The 17,272-nt window shown below is 35.5% G+C and overlaps 1 protein-coding gene across 3 annotated transcripts in view; it reads right to left on the reverse strand.

Annotated features, from left to right (window-relative positions):
• The window catches only part of LOC127170958 (receptor tyrosine-protein kinase erbB-4), a 391,542-nt gene that overhangs the window by 95,532 nt on the left and 278,738 nt on the right, over positions 1-17,272 (reverse strand). For all 3 annotated transcript variants that reach the window (XM_051119332.1, XM_051119331.1, XM_051119330.1), the window contains exons 7-11: positions 14,652-14,793; positions 9,990-10,103; positions 7,265-7,391; positions 4,980-5,053; positions 1,091-1,181 (exon numbers count right to left, since the gene is read on the reverse strand). In XM_051119332.1, the coding sequence (XP_050975289.1) occupies positions 1,091-1,181; positions 4,980-5,053; positions 7,265-7,391; positions 9,990-10,103; positions 14,652-14,793 (548 nt within the window). The remainder of the gene's footprint in view (positions 1-1,090; positions 1,182-4,979; positions 5,054-7,264; positions 7,392-9,989; positions 10,104-14,651; positions 14,794-17,272) is intronic.

Raw genomic sequence — 17,272 nt, forward strand, 5'->3', positions numbered from 1 at the left:
CTTTGCAAAGACTCGGTCGGAACTTCTGCAGCGATGTAGGATGATTTTGAAATTATTTTTGAAGTTGAGGGAGAAAATACAATTGAAGTTTTTCGACATACCCTAACTGTCTTGAACCACAATACACAGAGTTCAGGCAAAGCAAGACAAGAAGAGTGTTTGAGATTAAAAAGTATTTAAATTGTATTTTAAAAATGAAAATAACCAATTGTCACACTAGATAAGACCCTTCTTCCTCAGCTGGGATCGTTTACAACTGCATTTGGGATCGTTTGAAGCGGCATTTTGAAAGTTCAAACTTGGAGCACCAGCAGTCCATTATATGGAGAAAAATCCTGAAATATTTTCCTCAAAAAACAATTTCTTTACGACTAAAGAAAGAAAGACATGAACATCTTGGATGACAAAAGGGGGTGAGTACATTATCTGTAAATTGCTGTTCTGGAAGTGGACTTCTCCTTTAAATACTTTGCACTTAAAGACTGGTATCATTTAAATATCATTCAATCCTCATCAATAGTGACATTAAAAACAAATTTTAGTCCTAATGTTAAGAAATGTGCATTGTGCACAAGCAGTACTCTAAATAAAATTTAATGAAAATTTTTATATCAGTAGGTCTTGAGCGATATGTCAGTAAATAGGTTAACAGACTTGAACTATAATTAGTATAAAATAAATGTATTTACATTACTTTTTTTACTAGGGAAACAAATATTGTAAACTGCATTTTTTTTTTAATTAGATTACGGAACCGCAAAAGGACGACACAATTAGGCTAAAACAATCACATTTCATAGTAAAACCTTTTACTTTTCATACCATGTGTACATAAGTAATAGAAATGAATAATTCTCACTATTTTGAATTCAGATGTAGATATTCAGGTTTATTGTTCACAATATAATTTTTAGAGTTTGTTTAGCTACTTCCATGTTATGTTTCCGACTTGAATGCATGACATGTAATAATAAATGCCTGACTTTGAGTTTCCCAGGTGCACCTGAAAGCAGTAATAGACCTTTGGAAATAGGAGAAAAAGGGGGATTAGTTCTGGAGCTGGCAACAAAGAGTGAGCCCTGGATCTTACCTGTAGAGAGACCTGCCTCCAATGGTTGCCAGACTAGAGAAGACACTCAGATCAGTCATGTTTTCTGGCCAGGACTGGATGTTCAAAAAACCTGGAAAACACAAGATGACACACTCAGTGAGCCAAACCATCAGCCAACACAGCAGACACAAGTGATTCACCTAATGTAATCATGAAGTGAAATGTAGTACTTCAAAAAATTTGATTCCCTTATTAAAGGGGTATTAAAGTCATTAACAGTGACAATAAAAGAGTTATTTGAAAAATATACACCGCTATACGGTGCCTAGCTATATTTTATGCTCATATCCTGCATCTACCTCAGCTTATTTAATGCAGATTGAAGAGCTGATAGGTATAGATCACAGAGACATTTTAATAATGGATTAAAAAATGAATTATTGAAAGGAAGACAATTCTGTGCATACACCAAGAAAAGACAAACAAGCCCTAAGAAAGAAAAAAAGAGAGGACTTTCTTATTCAAGGACAAGGAGAACATAAATTACTCCAATTACTTTAACAATGCAAAGGATGGATGGTGCATATTTTCAGTAACAACTGATATTTGATTGCCTTTGAACTAATTTATTACTTTCAGAGGGCATTGTGTTAAAAGGCTAATGCAAATATTATTCCTGTTCAGAGTTTATGGTCATATCTCTAGCCCACAACTTGCGGTTAACAATCCTGGCCTGCTTTGTTGAGCTTCATTAAAATTAAGCTTGGATTCCACGTTCATTAACATGTCTACCGGACTACAGTAAATATTAATGTAGCCCTTTGATGAAGACATTTGCCTCCAGTGATGGCTTTCTAAAAGAGATAGAAATGGCATCAATAAATCATAAACCATCCAAATTTGACATATTCTGCCATTAATTGAGTTCTTGGTTTCTTTTTACGTTGTTGATAGCCAGGCTGTTTATTATTAATGCAATCATGTTCACTCTAGAAACTGATCGTTTCAGATTCAAGGTCTGAAATGGGGTTAAACGCTTCAGATATTCTATTTTCCTGCTGTCATTTCGTCTAAGGTTGTGAAAGCACATTAGAGGAAGTGCCTCAGTGAGGTGTCGTTAGCGTGGTGTCTGCTGACACTAATTGCCTTAATGACAAAACTGTGCGATGGGAAGTCTGAAGGAGTGTGTGTGCAGTGCCTTGAGAGTGGGCTGCTTGCCTGTCTGTGTTGTAATCTGTTTATTTTATGTGTGGAGGCAAGACTTCATCATGCTAATAGTGCTAACGAGGTCCCAGCGAACACCTGTCGGCTCCAGACTAACATCAGGAGAGCGATGCTGCCCCACAAATGAATTGCACACAAGAAACGCAAAGGGAACTGCTGCAAATGAGATTGAGTAACACAAAATGCAGCTGCTGACAACAGAGAGTTTATAGATGTGCGCCAACATATTTTACCTATTTGTGATCCTGGACCACAAAATCAGAAGGGTCATATTTTTTTAATTGAAATTGAGCTGAAAGCTGAATAAATAAACTTTCCATTGATGTATGGTCTGTTAGAACAGTATTTGGCTGAGATACAACTATTTGAAAATCTGTAATCTGAGGGTGCAAAAAATCAAAATATTGAGAAAATCACCTTTAAAGTTGTCCAAATTAAGTTCTTAGTAATGCATACTACTAATCAAAAAGTAAAATTTTATATATTTATGGTAGGAAATTTACAAAATATCTTCATGGAACATGATCTTTACATAATATCCCAATGATTTTTGGCATAAAAGAAAAATAGATCATTTTGACCCATACAATGTATTGTTGGCTATTGCTACAAATATATCTGTGCTACTTATTATTGGTCCAGGGTCACATTTAGTTTAGTAAAATACAATATGTAGACATTTATTACAAGTTACAAAAGTTTTTAAATTCAAATAAATGCTGTTTCTAACTGTAACTTTCTATTAATCAAAGAATCCCAATTAAAAGAAAAAAATAATAAGATAATAATAAGAAATGTCTCTTAAGCACCAAATCAGATAATTTGACACTGAAACCTGAGTAATGATTATGGAAAATTCAGCTTTGCTAACATAGGAATAAATTCTATTTTAAATATATTAAAATAAAAAAAGTTATTTTAGATTGTAAGGCATTGATTGATGATTTAGACTGATGCATAAGGGATGTGCTCAAATCCAAATACTATGTTCGGAAAGGAAATGACGTACTACAGAACCCCTAAAGGGAATAAGTACACGATGGGAGAAATAAAATGTTTCAGTGCCTTCTCTCGCAATTATATTGTTAGGTAATTATACTGTATATAAATTGCAGGCATCAGGGAGCTGCTATTAATATGCGGGGCATTGAAATGCATTGAAATGCATGCTCGCTTTTTAAACTCTCTTTCAAAAACATAAAAAAAGAAAACTTACCAACCTCAAACTTTGAAACTTTATAAATAATTAAAATTATATATATATATATATATATATATATATGTTTATATTATACATATTTAAAATTATCATATAGAAAAAAATAGTGTATAAGACATTTGAAATTGGATTTTGTTGCTTTTTGCAATTAACATTCTGAATATACTTTGAAATACTGTCTGGTTGGTTAAAAAAAAGGATTTACAAGGAAAAATAAAACAAAAAAACAAACTAAAAAAACCAAATCATGCTTTCAAGCCAATTTTAGAGCACAAACATGAAATAAATACACTTAGAGAAATATATCAGATATCATTATTAAAAGGCTGCAAACTACTGTGATATATTTTTCTAGCTGTATCTCCCAGCGCTAACCCCTCCCTCAAGGCTTTAGACAGAGCAGAGGGTAAATCAGGTCAGCCTCTTCAGTCCATCTCTCTAGAGAAATGATTCACACAGGGCTTGAGCTGAAGGCAGTGCTGGCAAGAGCCGCAGGCATTTCCCCAAATCTTCAAATACTGGTGGGGAAGCATCCGAGTGAGGCTGTGAAATGTTCGTTTAATGTCAGTCAGAGTTGTTTGGGGTTTACTGGAAGTCATACAAAAATTAAATAACAGACTTGGTTGGTGCTAAGGAACAGGGGTTTTGCGTTTTACAGTCATCTGAAGGGTCTTTCTTTGCAACTTCAACTCCCGACAGCTAGATGACCTTCTTCATGTGAAGAATTTTCTTCAAGCCAAAAAAGTACACCGAATTCAGTCAAACTGAGTAAACACATTCAATTTAAAAACCCACTGTAAAGAAATACATATAGCAGGCGCCTCCGAATCTGTCAAAGTCTTCAAGCTGGGGTCACAGAGCAGAAATAACACCTTGCCAGTGAAGACATTGTTCTGTCAGAGACTGTGGCCACCTGCATATAGATGTGACAGCCTGACATGCATGCCTCACTGACTTGGAGAGCCCTCTTCGCTGTCACCACCGCAAGAGAGAACGAGAGAGGTAAAGAGTGAAAGGGAGAGAGAGAGCGAACTGTTTTCAACTGCTTTCATGTTTCTTGCGAGCCAAGAACCCTGCTCTCCTCTGGGAAGCACTCCTCAGTTGAAGAAATCTCCCTCATCATGTATTCATCATATATAGGGCCTCCCCGCTGAGAAATGGACACTCGTACAAACACACACTCCCTCACACACAAATCTACAAACGCACAAACACTACATCTTCCTCTGTGCTTTGTTCCATGTGTTTTTTATGTATTTCTCAATAAGACATGTGGATTATGTAAATCCAGACATGTGAATCAGCTATTTTTTTTTTCTTTATGAAAGCATATTAAAGGCTCTGTTCTAAAACATAAGATGATGATTTGCTTCCTACCTTCTATGTTAGCACCCTAAATGTTATGGAACCTATTTAGCGACTGATTTCACTTTGTGTTAGCACGTTGCTAAGCTAACAACATGATACTATACTACTGTAACTTACCAGTGATCTCTCGAACGGTGCGAAACACGTTGAGTTTCTCTGGATCCAGGGGCTCTATGTTGTGGTACACATCCCTGTAAAAGACATGCAGATTGATGCAAATATACATATGCAGTAGGAGACAGTGGGGTAAGTTGAGCCAGTGGGTAAGTTGACCCAAGCCTGTGTCTTGGCAACTGTACACTTTTACTGTCATGTGACCATGTATTTTGGAATAACACATCATTTCTGGCAGACTGTGAAAAGGAGAAAAATGGGAGGTGTGGAAGGCATTTACTCTAAAAACTATTTTTTGGATTGTCAAAGTAAAATTTTAGCATAACAGATGTAATGGCTGTTACTTCAAAACGAATGTATCCAGGTCTAAAAATATGTGATGCATTTAGGTGATTTAGCAAAGTATAAAACCATGCAAATCATTTAGCTAAATATTAGCCTGAATCGGTAAACAAGCTAGTTTTTTTTTTTTTTTTTTTTTTTCGAAAATGCCAGCTATGGGGCAAAGTGAGCCAAATGCTCTGGGGTAAGTTGAGTCAGCACTTTAACTTACCCCATGCTGAAGTTAGATTTCTAAGTATAAACTGGCATTTTAATGTGATATTACACAACTGGGTTTGTTTATTATATATACAGATATTATTTGTAGTTTATTTGATAGGGATAGTGTACAAGTGCACCAAATCTTGCTTTGAGAACCAGAAGATGCTTTTCATCACATTATAATCAAATATACCTTTCCACTTGTAGTCCCTAATGGCTGGATGGACATTGCAGAAAAGGTCCCATGCCAAGAATCTTTTCACTAAAATATTTATTAGCTTCAGTGACATTTATTTCTTTATTCTAATTCATTTATTTATTAAAATTTACTCAGCAAACTCTCTGCTTAGTCTGGTTCTGGGAAGATTAAAACTTTGGCGTTCAACACATTGTTTCACAAATGCAAACATTTAAAGACTGAAAATGAAACTTCATTTGATTGGTTTTATTTTAAGTTAGCTTTAAGAAAAGAAATATGACTTTGTAAAATGAAATTTGATTATTATGTTTTTAAAAGAGGTAAGTTATCTTTAAAATTTCACATGGGTCTGAATCAGATTGAGTCAGATGGTCAGTTTTCACCCATATGGTGAATCTTACCCCCTGACTCGGATCAACTTACCCCTAACCTGGGGCAAATTGAGCCACAGGAACAGTTTTTTTTTTAAAGAAACTATATTTTTAGAACCCTTTGTCATAGATACGTTCTGATAACTTAAACTGATAGGAAACTGAATTTATTATATATCTTTTCATTGTACTTCTGCCTCATTTTCCCTTATCTTGAGGACCACATAAGTAAAAAATGGATCATCTTACCCCACTTTACCGCCATTTTGCTAACAGATGAAGCTGATTATGTAACAAGCTCCCAAACCTAACTACAAGCCCATTATTATTAGAGAATCAAGAAGTGCAAACTATCAACAGCTGACCCAATATGCTGAATTGTCTACATTTTTCTCTTTAAGTCAAATCTCTATGCTGTTCTGCTGAGCAGTACAGCAGGTTTTAAAGGCACCACTGAGCTGGAGATCTTCGGGGAGGATGTGTCCAGAACACCTGCTGACGCAGCGTGTGTGAGAGTGTGTGTGGGGAATACGTGTAAGAAATATGTGCACTCCATATCACAGTTTGTGGTGGAGATGATGTCATCTGTCATCAGGATGTGTGTATATGTGCACATGGCTTTTCCCAGCATGCTGCGGCTGTTGGCCCTGGATTGCTCTTTAAGAGCAGAGTCAGCTATATGAGGTTAGAGGGCCGGCCAATCAGGCGCAGCAGGATCAGAAAAAGGCCACTGGAGGGAATGGGTCAACCAGAGGTCAAATGACTTCTTGACAGTCTGACAATCAAATATTTCACAGCACTTATATAAAGAGGGGGCAGTGCACTTCTCATATAAAATCACATTAACTGCAGCCGTCTTGAGAATCAGTAGAGGGTCTCGTAGGTCTTGCTTGACTGTCTAAACTCGCAAAGTGTGTTAATGGCGCTGTTAATGCGTGCTATTAAACCGGCCAGTGTAGTTTTTTCTTTTACACAGCCATGATGTGAAGGGTTTCTCTAGTGCTTTTTTTCCTACATGAATCCCCTCCTGTATCATTAAAGCTGATGTTATCTGATATAAAGAAGCAGGATAGGTCAAATGGCTTCCGACAATCCAATATCCGATATTCAGCTGTAAAGCAGAGTGTAATGGATGTGAAGCGAGCCGACGGAGGGTGTGAAGGAGCCACTCTCACCCTTTAATGCCTGTGATGAGGAACACCAGGTTTCCGTTGATCTTGGTGCAGTTGATGAATCTGTCGATGTTGCTGGAGTCGACCGTTTGAGCCATCTGAAGGCTGGCAGTGCCGATCCCGTCGCATGCTGAAACATACCAGAAAGTTTTGTAATACAGAGATTTCAGATCATGTTTGATGAAAATGGGAGAAAGAATAATTACTCAGTGGTGAATGTCAGAAATTGGTAGGCAATGTTTTGACCAAAGTAACATTCTATAATATACCATTACTGTTACTGCTGTAAAACTGTGAAAACTCATTTTTCTACTCATTATCTGAAGTCATTAAACTAAAGTCAGCTACACTTTCGGGGAAACTAACTAAGCTAACTATGCTCCAAGCTACTAAGAAAAAGTTAAAGGGATAGTTCACCCAAAAATTAAAACTCTGGCAGTAATTGCTCACCCTCAAGTCGTTCCAAACCTGCAAGACCTTTATTCATCTTCGGAACACAAATTAAGATATTTTTGATGAAATCTGAGAGCTTTCTGAGGCTGCATAGACAGCAGCACAAAACGTTCAATGTCCAGAAAGGTAATAAGGACATTGTTAAAATAGTCCATGTGACATCAGTGCTTTAACTGTAATGTTATGAAGCTACGACAATACTTTCTGTGCACAAAGAAAACAAAAATAACTTTATTCAGCTATTTCTTCTCTTCCATGTTAGTCCTCACAGTGCATTCGCAGATTTCATCAAAACTATCTTAATTTGTGCTCTGAAGATGAAAGAGGGTCTTAGGGGTTTGGAATGACATGAGGATGAGTAATTAATGACAGAATTTTCATTTTGGGATGAACTAGCTTTTTAACAACAAAGAAGTTATTTAAAAGAGCAATATCTTTTTAAATACATAAAGAGATTTTTTAATTTCGCAGTTAGTGCAGTACTTTAAATTAATTAGACTACACTATGTTAAATGAGCGATGACATTCTAGAAGACCGTTTATTGCCTCTGTTCGCTGTGCACAATACATGTACTGTAACGCATTGTTTTGACACAATACACCGCTGCTTGTTGGACAAAGTAGCTTGTTTACTGGAAGGGCTGCACTATCCTGATAACAGCTGAATGACATGTCACACTATTGAAAAATGTTTAATTTGATAGTTATTTATTCTTCGAGGCTGGTGGTCACTTTGTGTTCATCACCTCTGTCATGAAAAAAAATCAACTGAGCTAAAATGATACGATACTGAAAGCATCTTGCACTGGTTGAAGAAGATCCAGATCCTTATTGAAAATCAGGCCATTTCAACTTAAAGGGGACATCAGATAAAATTTGAACTTTTTTAGCTTTTTTGCATTTAGTTAGGTTTCTGGCGTATCTGCCAGCTCAGAGAAGCAGTTTGTTATGGGCTTCCTGAGTCTAAAACTATGTCATCCAGTGAGCTGTTTCAATTTGCAGTCAGTTTCTATGTAGATAGTTAGCTATTTGAATAAGACTACCTCTGAGCCATACATGGAAGAGAGGGGTGGGATAAGCTGGAGCTCATTATCATTTAAAGAGACATGCCCCGAAAGTCGATGTGCACAGAGCTGTTTTTGACATGGTAAAAAGGGTGTTGTTTTACACAACCATTGAGAAATTTTAACCAAAGTATGTTACAGTATGTTAACCTGAGGTCTAGCACGTTTTCTAGCTCATCATCCATTTAGACCAGCTAATGGCCATAAAGGTAGGTGTAGTAAAAATAAAAAGAGTAACTTGAAAACTTCACTACAAGTTTATGCTTATAAATAAATAAGTAAATAAACAATACCAGTCTAGCATCGGTAGTATCATGTAGTTTTAACTGTCATTTAGTTATATATTACATTCAATAGTTTAATTTCTTTGTTTTCAAAGAAAAAATGTACAGTCAAACCAAAAATTATTCAGACAACAGATATCATTTTTGATTTTTTTTTACTAGAGGGTGCAGGACACTATGGTTCATTTATGTAACTAGTGATAGCAAAATAAAGTAAACTGTGAGATATTACACCCAAAAATTCTTTGTACAGTGGACTACCAGTAAAATTGATAAAAATTTGGGACCAAAAATTATTTAGACACTCTGACCTGACCATGTGTTTTTCTTTAATTGCTAATGCAATCTTTTTACACCAGAGACTGAACAAAATTAAGCATTGCTTGGTAATTGGTCAACAAAGTACTGATAGTTGTGTAAATATTGTCATACTACAGTTGTCTGAATTTTTGGTTGATTATAATCCATTACATACCTTTCTATCAAAGTTATCTGACATTATAAAGATGAATTTGTTCTGACACAGTTTAACTCTGAGTTCTTTTCATATTTTATTACCATTTTCTAAACTATAGCAAATAAACTGTGATAATGTGAGAAATGTTGAAGCTGTCTGAATAAATTTTGGTTTGACTGTATACAGTATATATAAATAATGATATAATATAAATGTATATTAATATTTTGTAAATATATAAACTTATAATATATAATATAAACTTAAAATAATAAATATATTATTAAATGCTATAAATGTGTATAAATCATGCTAAAATTATACAAATAAAGGAGTGTGTTCAGTAGCTTCTGTTTTGGTATCACACATTGTTAAATTTCATTAGTATTGGCACTGACAGCTGGAAATTTGATTTTGTGGCAGCCCTAATGTATGGCATTTTGGTGAGCTTTGATGATGCATGTAATTACCTTTTGGGCAGATATCAGTACAGGGGATGCACATCTTGATCCTGTTCTCCTCCACCTCCATCTTGTTGCTGGGACAGGCTCTGACACAGGAGCTGTGGTCCACCACAAAGTTATCTGTCACACCACACACAGAGGCAGAACAAACGGTCAGATGCCGGTGTGCCCCTGAACAAACTCTAAGCAATCTCTGTGAAAAAGGCCATTGACATTTTGAAATGGTAGAGAAGAAACATCCATTCTCAGACAAAAACCATTAACACATCCGCACAGACGCAGTGGGGACCATGACTGTGGTGTGTGTGTGTGCGTGATGGAAAGAGCCCATTTCCGGCGGTGACTGTGCAGTGTGGCATCCATCACCAGAGAGAAGAGAGGGGATCAGGGAGGGACAGATAAAGAAAGATGGACGTCTCTCTTCACCTCTTACATGTAACGTGAATCTCAGACTCCTACGTGGCACTAGATTTAACATGTGCGCCAGAAGAACAAATAACCCTAGGTAAAAACACAGCCCTCACCCTCAGAACCCTGACAGGCAAAAGAAACATAGCCAAACTGAGAATTTCACTGTCACCACATTGAATAAAATGGCCTTGCGTGACTGTGGAGGGTGGTTTGGGTTTTGGGCAGGGTCTCTGAGTACTGCGCAATAACATACATCATGGACTGAGCACTGGAGTGGGCGTCTGTCAGTGTGCAAACCCTTCATTCTGCAGCAGTGGCGGTCCAGCAAAGGGAAATAATGGCACTCATGCTCACCTATCATCACTGTTATCACAGCTCCCTTACATTCTTCCGCTGTTACTCTTTTCACCGTTCTCTCTCTTTTCTAAAGAAGTCAGGTCAGTTCAAGGGAAACTTTCATTGTTTCAATGAAAAATATGATAGGGGCTATGACAGATTCCTACTCCTAGATAATTGGCCAATCAGGTAGGGGTGGGCGATATATCCAAAATCTTATATGACGATATGAGTAGTTTTATTTAATGGTGATATTGTATATATCACAATATACATATATTTGCTTCAAATAAGGTCTTTATGATAACAAAATGTTTGATGCAAAAGAATTTTCATAATTCTTGTCGCTAGTGTCAACATCACAAAAAAAACAAAAAAAAAAAACAACTCAAGCTCACTGAAAACAAGTAAACAGTCTGCGATTAAATAAACTAATTACAAGCTATAGTACAAAAAAAAAAAACTACTGCAGAACAATAAATAAGATATGCCACCTATATTGCATAATTAAATGTATAAAAACACTGCATATTCTTCACTGTGTAAAGTAAATTGATATTTCTTCTTATTAAAGGAGAAGTCCACTTCCAGAACAACAATTTACAGATAATGAACTCACCCCCTTGCCATCCAAGATGTTCATGTCTTTCTTTCTTCAGTCATAAAGAAATTATGTTTCTTAAGAAAAACATTCCAGAATTTTTCTCCATATAGTGGACTTCTATGGTGCCCCTTAGTTTGAACTTCCAAAATGCAGTTTCAGTGCAGCTTCAAAGGGCTCTAAATGATCCCAGCCAAAGAAAAAGGTGAAATAATTGGTAATAAAAATAAATATGAAATAAAGTGAAATAATTGGTCATTTTCTAAAAAAAATTACAATTTATATACTTTGTAACCTCAAAAGCTCATCTTGTCTATCTTGTTGAAATACTCTCATCTCATGTTCTCCTCCAACTTCAAAATCGTCCTACATTGCTGCAGAAGTACAGACCCAGTGTTTACAAAGTGGACGTGCAAAGATCAAACACCCTTTACAAAAAAACGGTAAAACAGCGATGTAGGATGAAAATGAGATGGGAGTTTTTCAACATACCCTAACTGTTTTGACCCGGATTACACAGAGTCGCACCATTTCCTTAAGAAACATAACTTCTTTACGACTGAAGAAAGAAAGACATGAACATCTTGGAAAACAACAGGGTTAGTAAATTATCTGGAATTTTTTGCTCTAAAAGTGAACTTCTACTTTAGACCTAATTTACTGTGTTTACGAGAATACTTGCAAAGACACATACAAGTGTGTGCATTTAACCGTTCAAGGCCTATTAAACAGGAAAAATAACCTCCGTGTTCTATCAGCACCACCTTCACATGCGCGCCCACATATAGCAAAATGAGCTCTCTTTTGCTGCCGATTGCATTACAACAGCTTAAAATCACTTGATTTTAAACCACAGTGCTTAAAAACACATGCAAACGATAAGTTTTCATGACCATGTAGCACAGCAAAGTCACGTGAGAGTGTATCTGAGATCTCTACCGATGACAAATTTCTACTGGTTAATCGTGTTATATCACCCACCCCTACCATCAGGTTGATTCTCATCGGAAAGAGAAACAGAAAAGAAACCGGAATCCTCTATTTTAAAAATGTGTTGCATTACATTCTTTGTCATGGTGCTGAAATTGCAAAGCCAATAAAACATGACATTTCAATTATATTTGATACATTTTAATGTTCAATGGACAATAAAATATTGCGCTGTGGTTGAAGTTAACCCTTATGTTCTGTTTGGGGTCTCAAGCAGGATTCCTGCACGTCTCAACAAATGAATTTCTATTAGTCTTCCATATGTTCATGATATTTATAGAGTTGCCACTCAAAAAGAGCAATTTCTAGCCTGCTAGCCAATTAAATATTTTAGGGTCTTGTTCATTTGCATAACCTGGAAATTACAGTTTCAAATTCCCTGATATTGCGAGGTTATCTATGACTGTGGGAATTTAGTTCAGGCAATTAAATAGCTTAGACAATTTAGTAGCTCAAAAACATACTGATTATTAAAATATCAAGTTGATAATCTATGACATTTCTGATTAAACACAACATTTTATAAACCGCTTAAGTTTCATATGGCTGGCTGATCTGATCAAACTACAGTTAGTAAGAATACTAATATTATGAAATATCACAGTGTAAATCAACTGTGTTCTAATTAATATATTTCAGAATGTAAATTATTCCTGTGAAGACAAAGCTGAATTTTCAGCAGTTATTACTCCAGTCTTCAGAGTCACATGATCTTTCAGAAATTATACTAATATGCTGATTTGATGATCAAGATCTTTTGTGCTTTTGTTGGGGACAAAATATTTGATGCTATCTGATCATATAATTTGTAATGAAAAAAAATTCTGATATTCTGAAATTCATGTTAGTTTTGAATTTAATTTGGTAGCACTCAAAGAGGTATGGAAGCCTGTTTTTATCTCGCAATTCTGACTTTTTTTCTCAGAATTGCGTGATAAAAACTTTTACGAAGGAAGTTATAAAGTTATAAAGTCAGAATTGCGTGATATATACTTACAAAAAAATTATTTTTTCTCACAATTGTGAAAAATAAAGTCAGAACTGCAAGATAAAAACTCACAAAAATGCAAGTTTATATCTTGCAATTCTCACTTGTTTTTTTGTTTTTTTTTGCAATTCTCACTTTTTTTTCAGAATTGTGAGATATAAACTCGCAATTGCAAGTTATAAAGTCCAGTGTTAAGAGGAAAAAAGACTGATATGTTCTCCGAATTGTGATTTTATATCTCAAAATTTTGACTTTACAACTAGCAATTGTGTGTTATAAAGTCAAAATTATGAGATATAAACAATTCTGAGAAATCATACTAATATGCTGATTTGATGATCAAGATCCATTTGTTTTGAAAACAGTTTTGTTGCTTAATATTTCTGTGAAAACTGTGCTTTTGTTGGGGACAAAAGAGATGATGCCAGCCCCACAGAGGACTTCAGATGATACCAACCCTGAAACATCATACAGCACTACCGAATTCTGCTACTAATTTATAGTGTTCTTTGTCTGTTTGATTACGTCATTAATTGATCTTTACCACACATCTCTACCATATGTACATCAAGCTACTACTACATATATTGTAAAAATGTCAATTTGGTGTAAAGTTGCTTTGCGACGATATGTATCGTGAAAAAAGCGCTAATAAAAAAAATAAATAAATAAATAAATAAATAAATATTTGATCCCAGTCACATTTCTGTAAACCACATGAAAAGGGGTAAAAAAAAAAAAAAAGGATGCATCGTCTTATAATGTCGCTCTACTAAGATTTAAGTAACTTAATAAAATCATGCAAATATAAAATAAATTTAGTAAAATTTTTACAGAAATATTATTGGTTTCTAGAATCAAAAATAAACATAATTCTCAACAGAACATGAGGGTTAACTTAATGTAGTTTTTAAATGCATATTTTGATATTTTCACATTAATTATATTTAGATCAAACAAAAATTGGTGGACCCCCTGCAGTACCGCCACAGATACTCTGTTGAAGACCCCTGGCATACAAATACACTTTCTTTCTTTCCTTCTTTTCTCACTCAAGTCAATGGGGAAACCAGAGGTGAAGAAGCTGAGTGAGATTTAGCAGACAGTCTCACTCTTGGGGCTCTACTTGCGTCCCACACCACATCAGGGACTCAGAGGAGCGCGAGGACTCAGGTGCAGCCGATCCGCCTCATTTGCATTCAATCTGAAACATGCTTACATTCCCGAATGTGAACGCGCCTCGACGTGGCACCTGATATCCATTTATGTGAGTGAAAGATCTGGCTAGAAGCATGCGTGTGAGCATACACATGTTTGTATTCGTTTTCTTTGTCTGTCTTACGTGGGCATTTTTTGACGCAGAACGCTCCATATGTGTATTTGGCCCGCGGGTTGTGCTCCAGCTGGAACGTGGTGGGGTTGTAGACGAAGGGCTGAGGGCATTGCGTCACACACGCACCGCTGTCGTTGAAATTAGTGCAGGCCTAGACAGAAAGAAACAAGGTTATTGACAGAAATACACATTTATTTAATAAAACTGCTGACAAACTGAACATTAGAAGAATGTCAAAACAGCTTTACTAATCAGCTTCAACCCACAAGGTATTTCAGCCAAAACCAATATTACATAAAAGCAATATTTAGCAATGCTACTAATAAATACTGATTCAAACAGGCTTATGGAATAGAAAAAGCTCTTTGCTTTATAAATCAGACTTCAGAAACACATGAGAACTGCTCTCTGTCTTAGAGTTGCTGAGATGTAAAAAAAAAAATTAAAGGCATTGATCCAAATCCCAATGCATGCCGTGAAAGTGCGTTTTCAATTAAAAGGGAACAATTGAGAAGTACAATATCAATGATTACAGCTGAGGATAACTAATTAAAAAACCAGAGAGGTGCGATAAATCGCTTTCTCCAAGGGCCGGAGGCGCGAGGAGCAGTCAGAGACGGTCGGGATCTGCCCAGGCAGCATGTAACAAAAGATCTACGGAGGTGTGGCCCCCACTCTCATTCACAGCAAGGCATTGTGGGAGGAAATGAGATTTTAATGGTATCTCCAGTGCAAAGAACATTTCCTATAGGGAGATTTCTGGTCAAAAGCGAGTCATCTGTAGGCAACATGGATCTCTTTTGAAGAAGTGAATATCACAGCTGAACAAAAACTCAAAGATAAGGTTAGGGAGCTGGAATGGGTCTACCGCTGTTACTGAAACACTTCTACAATTGCAGGTTTATGGGACGGCTGATAAAGCTGCAGATGACTGACAGACCCTGTGTGAGTGTCTGTGTGTTTGGGGGAAAAAATTTATTACATACTGAGACATCTGTAAGAGGGCTGTGCGTGGGTATGTTGACGCCGGATGTAAAGTTAGGGCTTGTACAACTACATGACAATTAACCCAGATGACTAGTGAAATGTTTGTTGAATTTTTAGAAAAATAAAATTTAATGACAAAAACAATAAAACAAAGTTTACATTTTGCAATATTTGTATGCTTTACAAATAAAAGTTGTGTCACTGAGCATATTTAACTCCTCTGTACAAAGAATCAAATGTTGTTGCTTCCTTTGAAGCTCAAGATGCTCTTTGGATCCTCTTAAATTATAAACAGGTTCAATAAAAGTTTGTGAAGTTCGCACTGCCCAAGTGCTGCTGACATTAAAAAACTGACTTTAAAAGTTCTGACTTTTTTCTCAAAATTGTGGAATATAAACTTAGAGTTGCAAGTTATAAAGTCAGAATTGCGTGATATGAACTCACAATTCAGAATTTTTTTCTCAGAATTGCGTGATATAAACACAATTGCAAAAATTGAGTTTATATCTTGCAATTCTCACTTTTTTCTCACAACTCTTAAATTTTTCTCAAAATTGTGTGACAAACTCACAATTGCGAGTTACAAAGTCCAGTTTTGAGGGGAAAAAAAAGATATCAATTGCGAGAGTTAGAAAGCCCAGTTTTGAGAGGGAAAAAAAAAGATATGATATGAAAAAAAGACTGATATGTTCTCAGAATTGTGAGTTTATATCTCATAATTCTGACTGAACACACAATTGTTATAAAGTCAGAATTACGAGATATAAACAATTCTGAGAAAAAAGTCACAATTACATATAAAAGTTCATATAAAAAAAAAGTAAGAATTGTGAGTTTGTAAAACACAACTGTAAGAAAAAAGTCAGAATTATGAGATAAAAAGTCACAATTACCTTTATAATTTTTTATTCAGTGGCAGAAACAGGCTTCCATAAAAAAAGTCCCAAGTTAACATTATTAAATGCATTAACAAACAATAAACAACATATTTGTCAGAGTATTTATTAATCTTTGTTAACCTCTGTTTGTTTTCTTTATTTTATAAAAGCACAAAGTTTTGCTGTTATTATTATGTGTATACAAATAAAAGTAGGCCTTTTACAGTTATTGCTCTTATCTGTACGATCAAAAATGACAAATGAGTAACTGAAGTTCCTTTAGGAGTTATCAGAAAAAAACTGTCACAAACCGCGCTTGAGCATTTGTCGAACCCAGGGAGTTAAACAACAACAACAACTCTTCACTGTTAGTTAATGTTAGTTCAGGTCCATTAAATAATTTTATTAACAATGTATTAGTAAATGTTGAAATGAACATTAACTATGATCAAAAGTTAGTTCATTTTGTCTGCTGGGGTCCAAAAATCCCACAGAACCCAGAGGGTGAACTAATGTTGATAATTTTTTTTTTTTTAAATGTTACCTTTAACTTTTTACTCAAGTTATGATGCCAGATTTCCTAAACATTCTCCATTTTAAAAGTCCATACTTTTCCAGACTCAAATATACAAAACTCTCAGTAGATTTGTAGTCCATATGTAACATAAATAATTCAAACAGCATTACTTTCAACTTCATATTTGGTAAACAGTCAAGTCATCTGTAAATATTTGTATTTTCTCAGGTTTTTTTCATTGATTTTCT

The sequence above is a fragment of the Labeo rohita genome, chromosome 9, assembly GCF_022985175.1.
Source record: "Labeo rohita strain BAU-BD-2019 chromosome 9, IGBB_LRoh.1.0, whole genome shotgun sequence".
In the NCBI taxonomy this organism is placed as follows: Eukaryota; Metazoa; Chordata; class Actinopteri; order Cypriniformes; family Cyprinidae; genus Labeo; species Labeo rohita.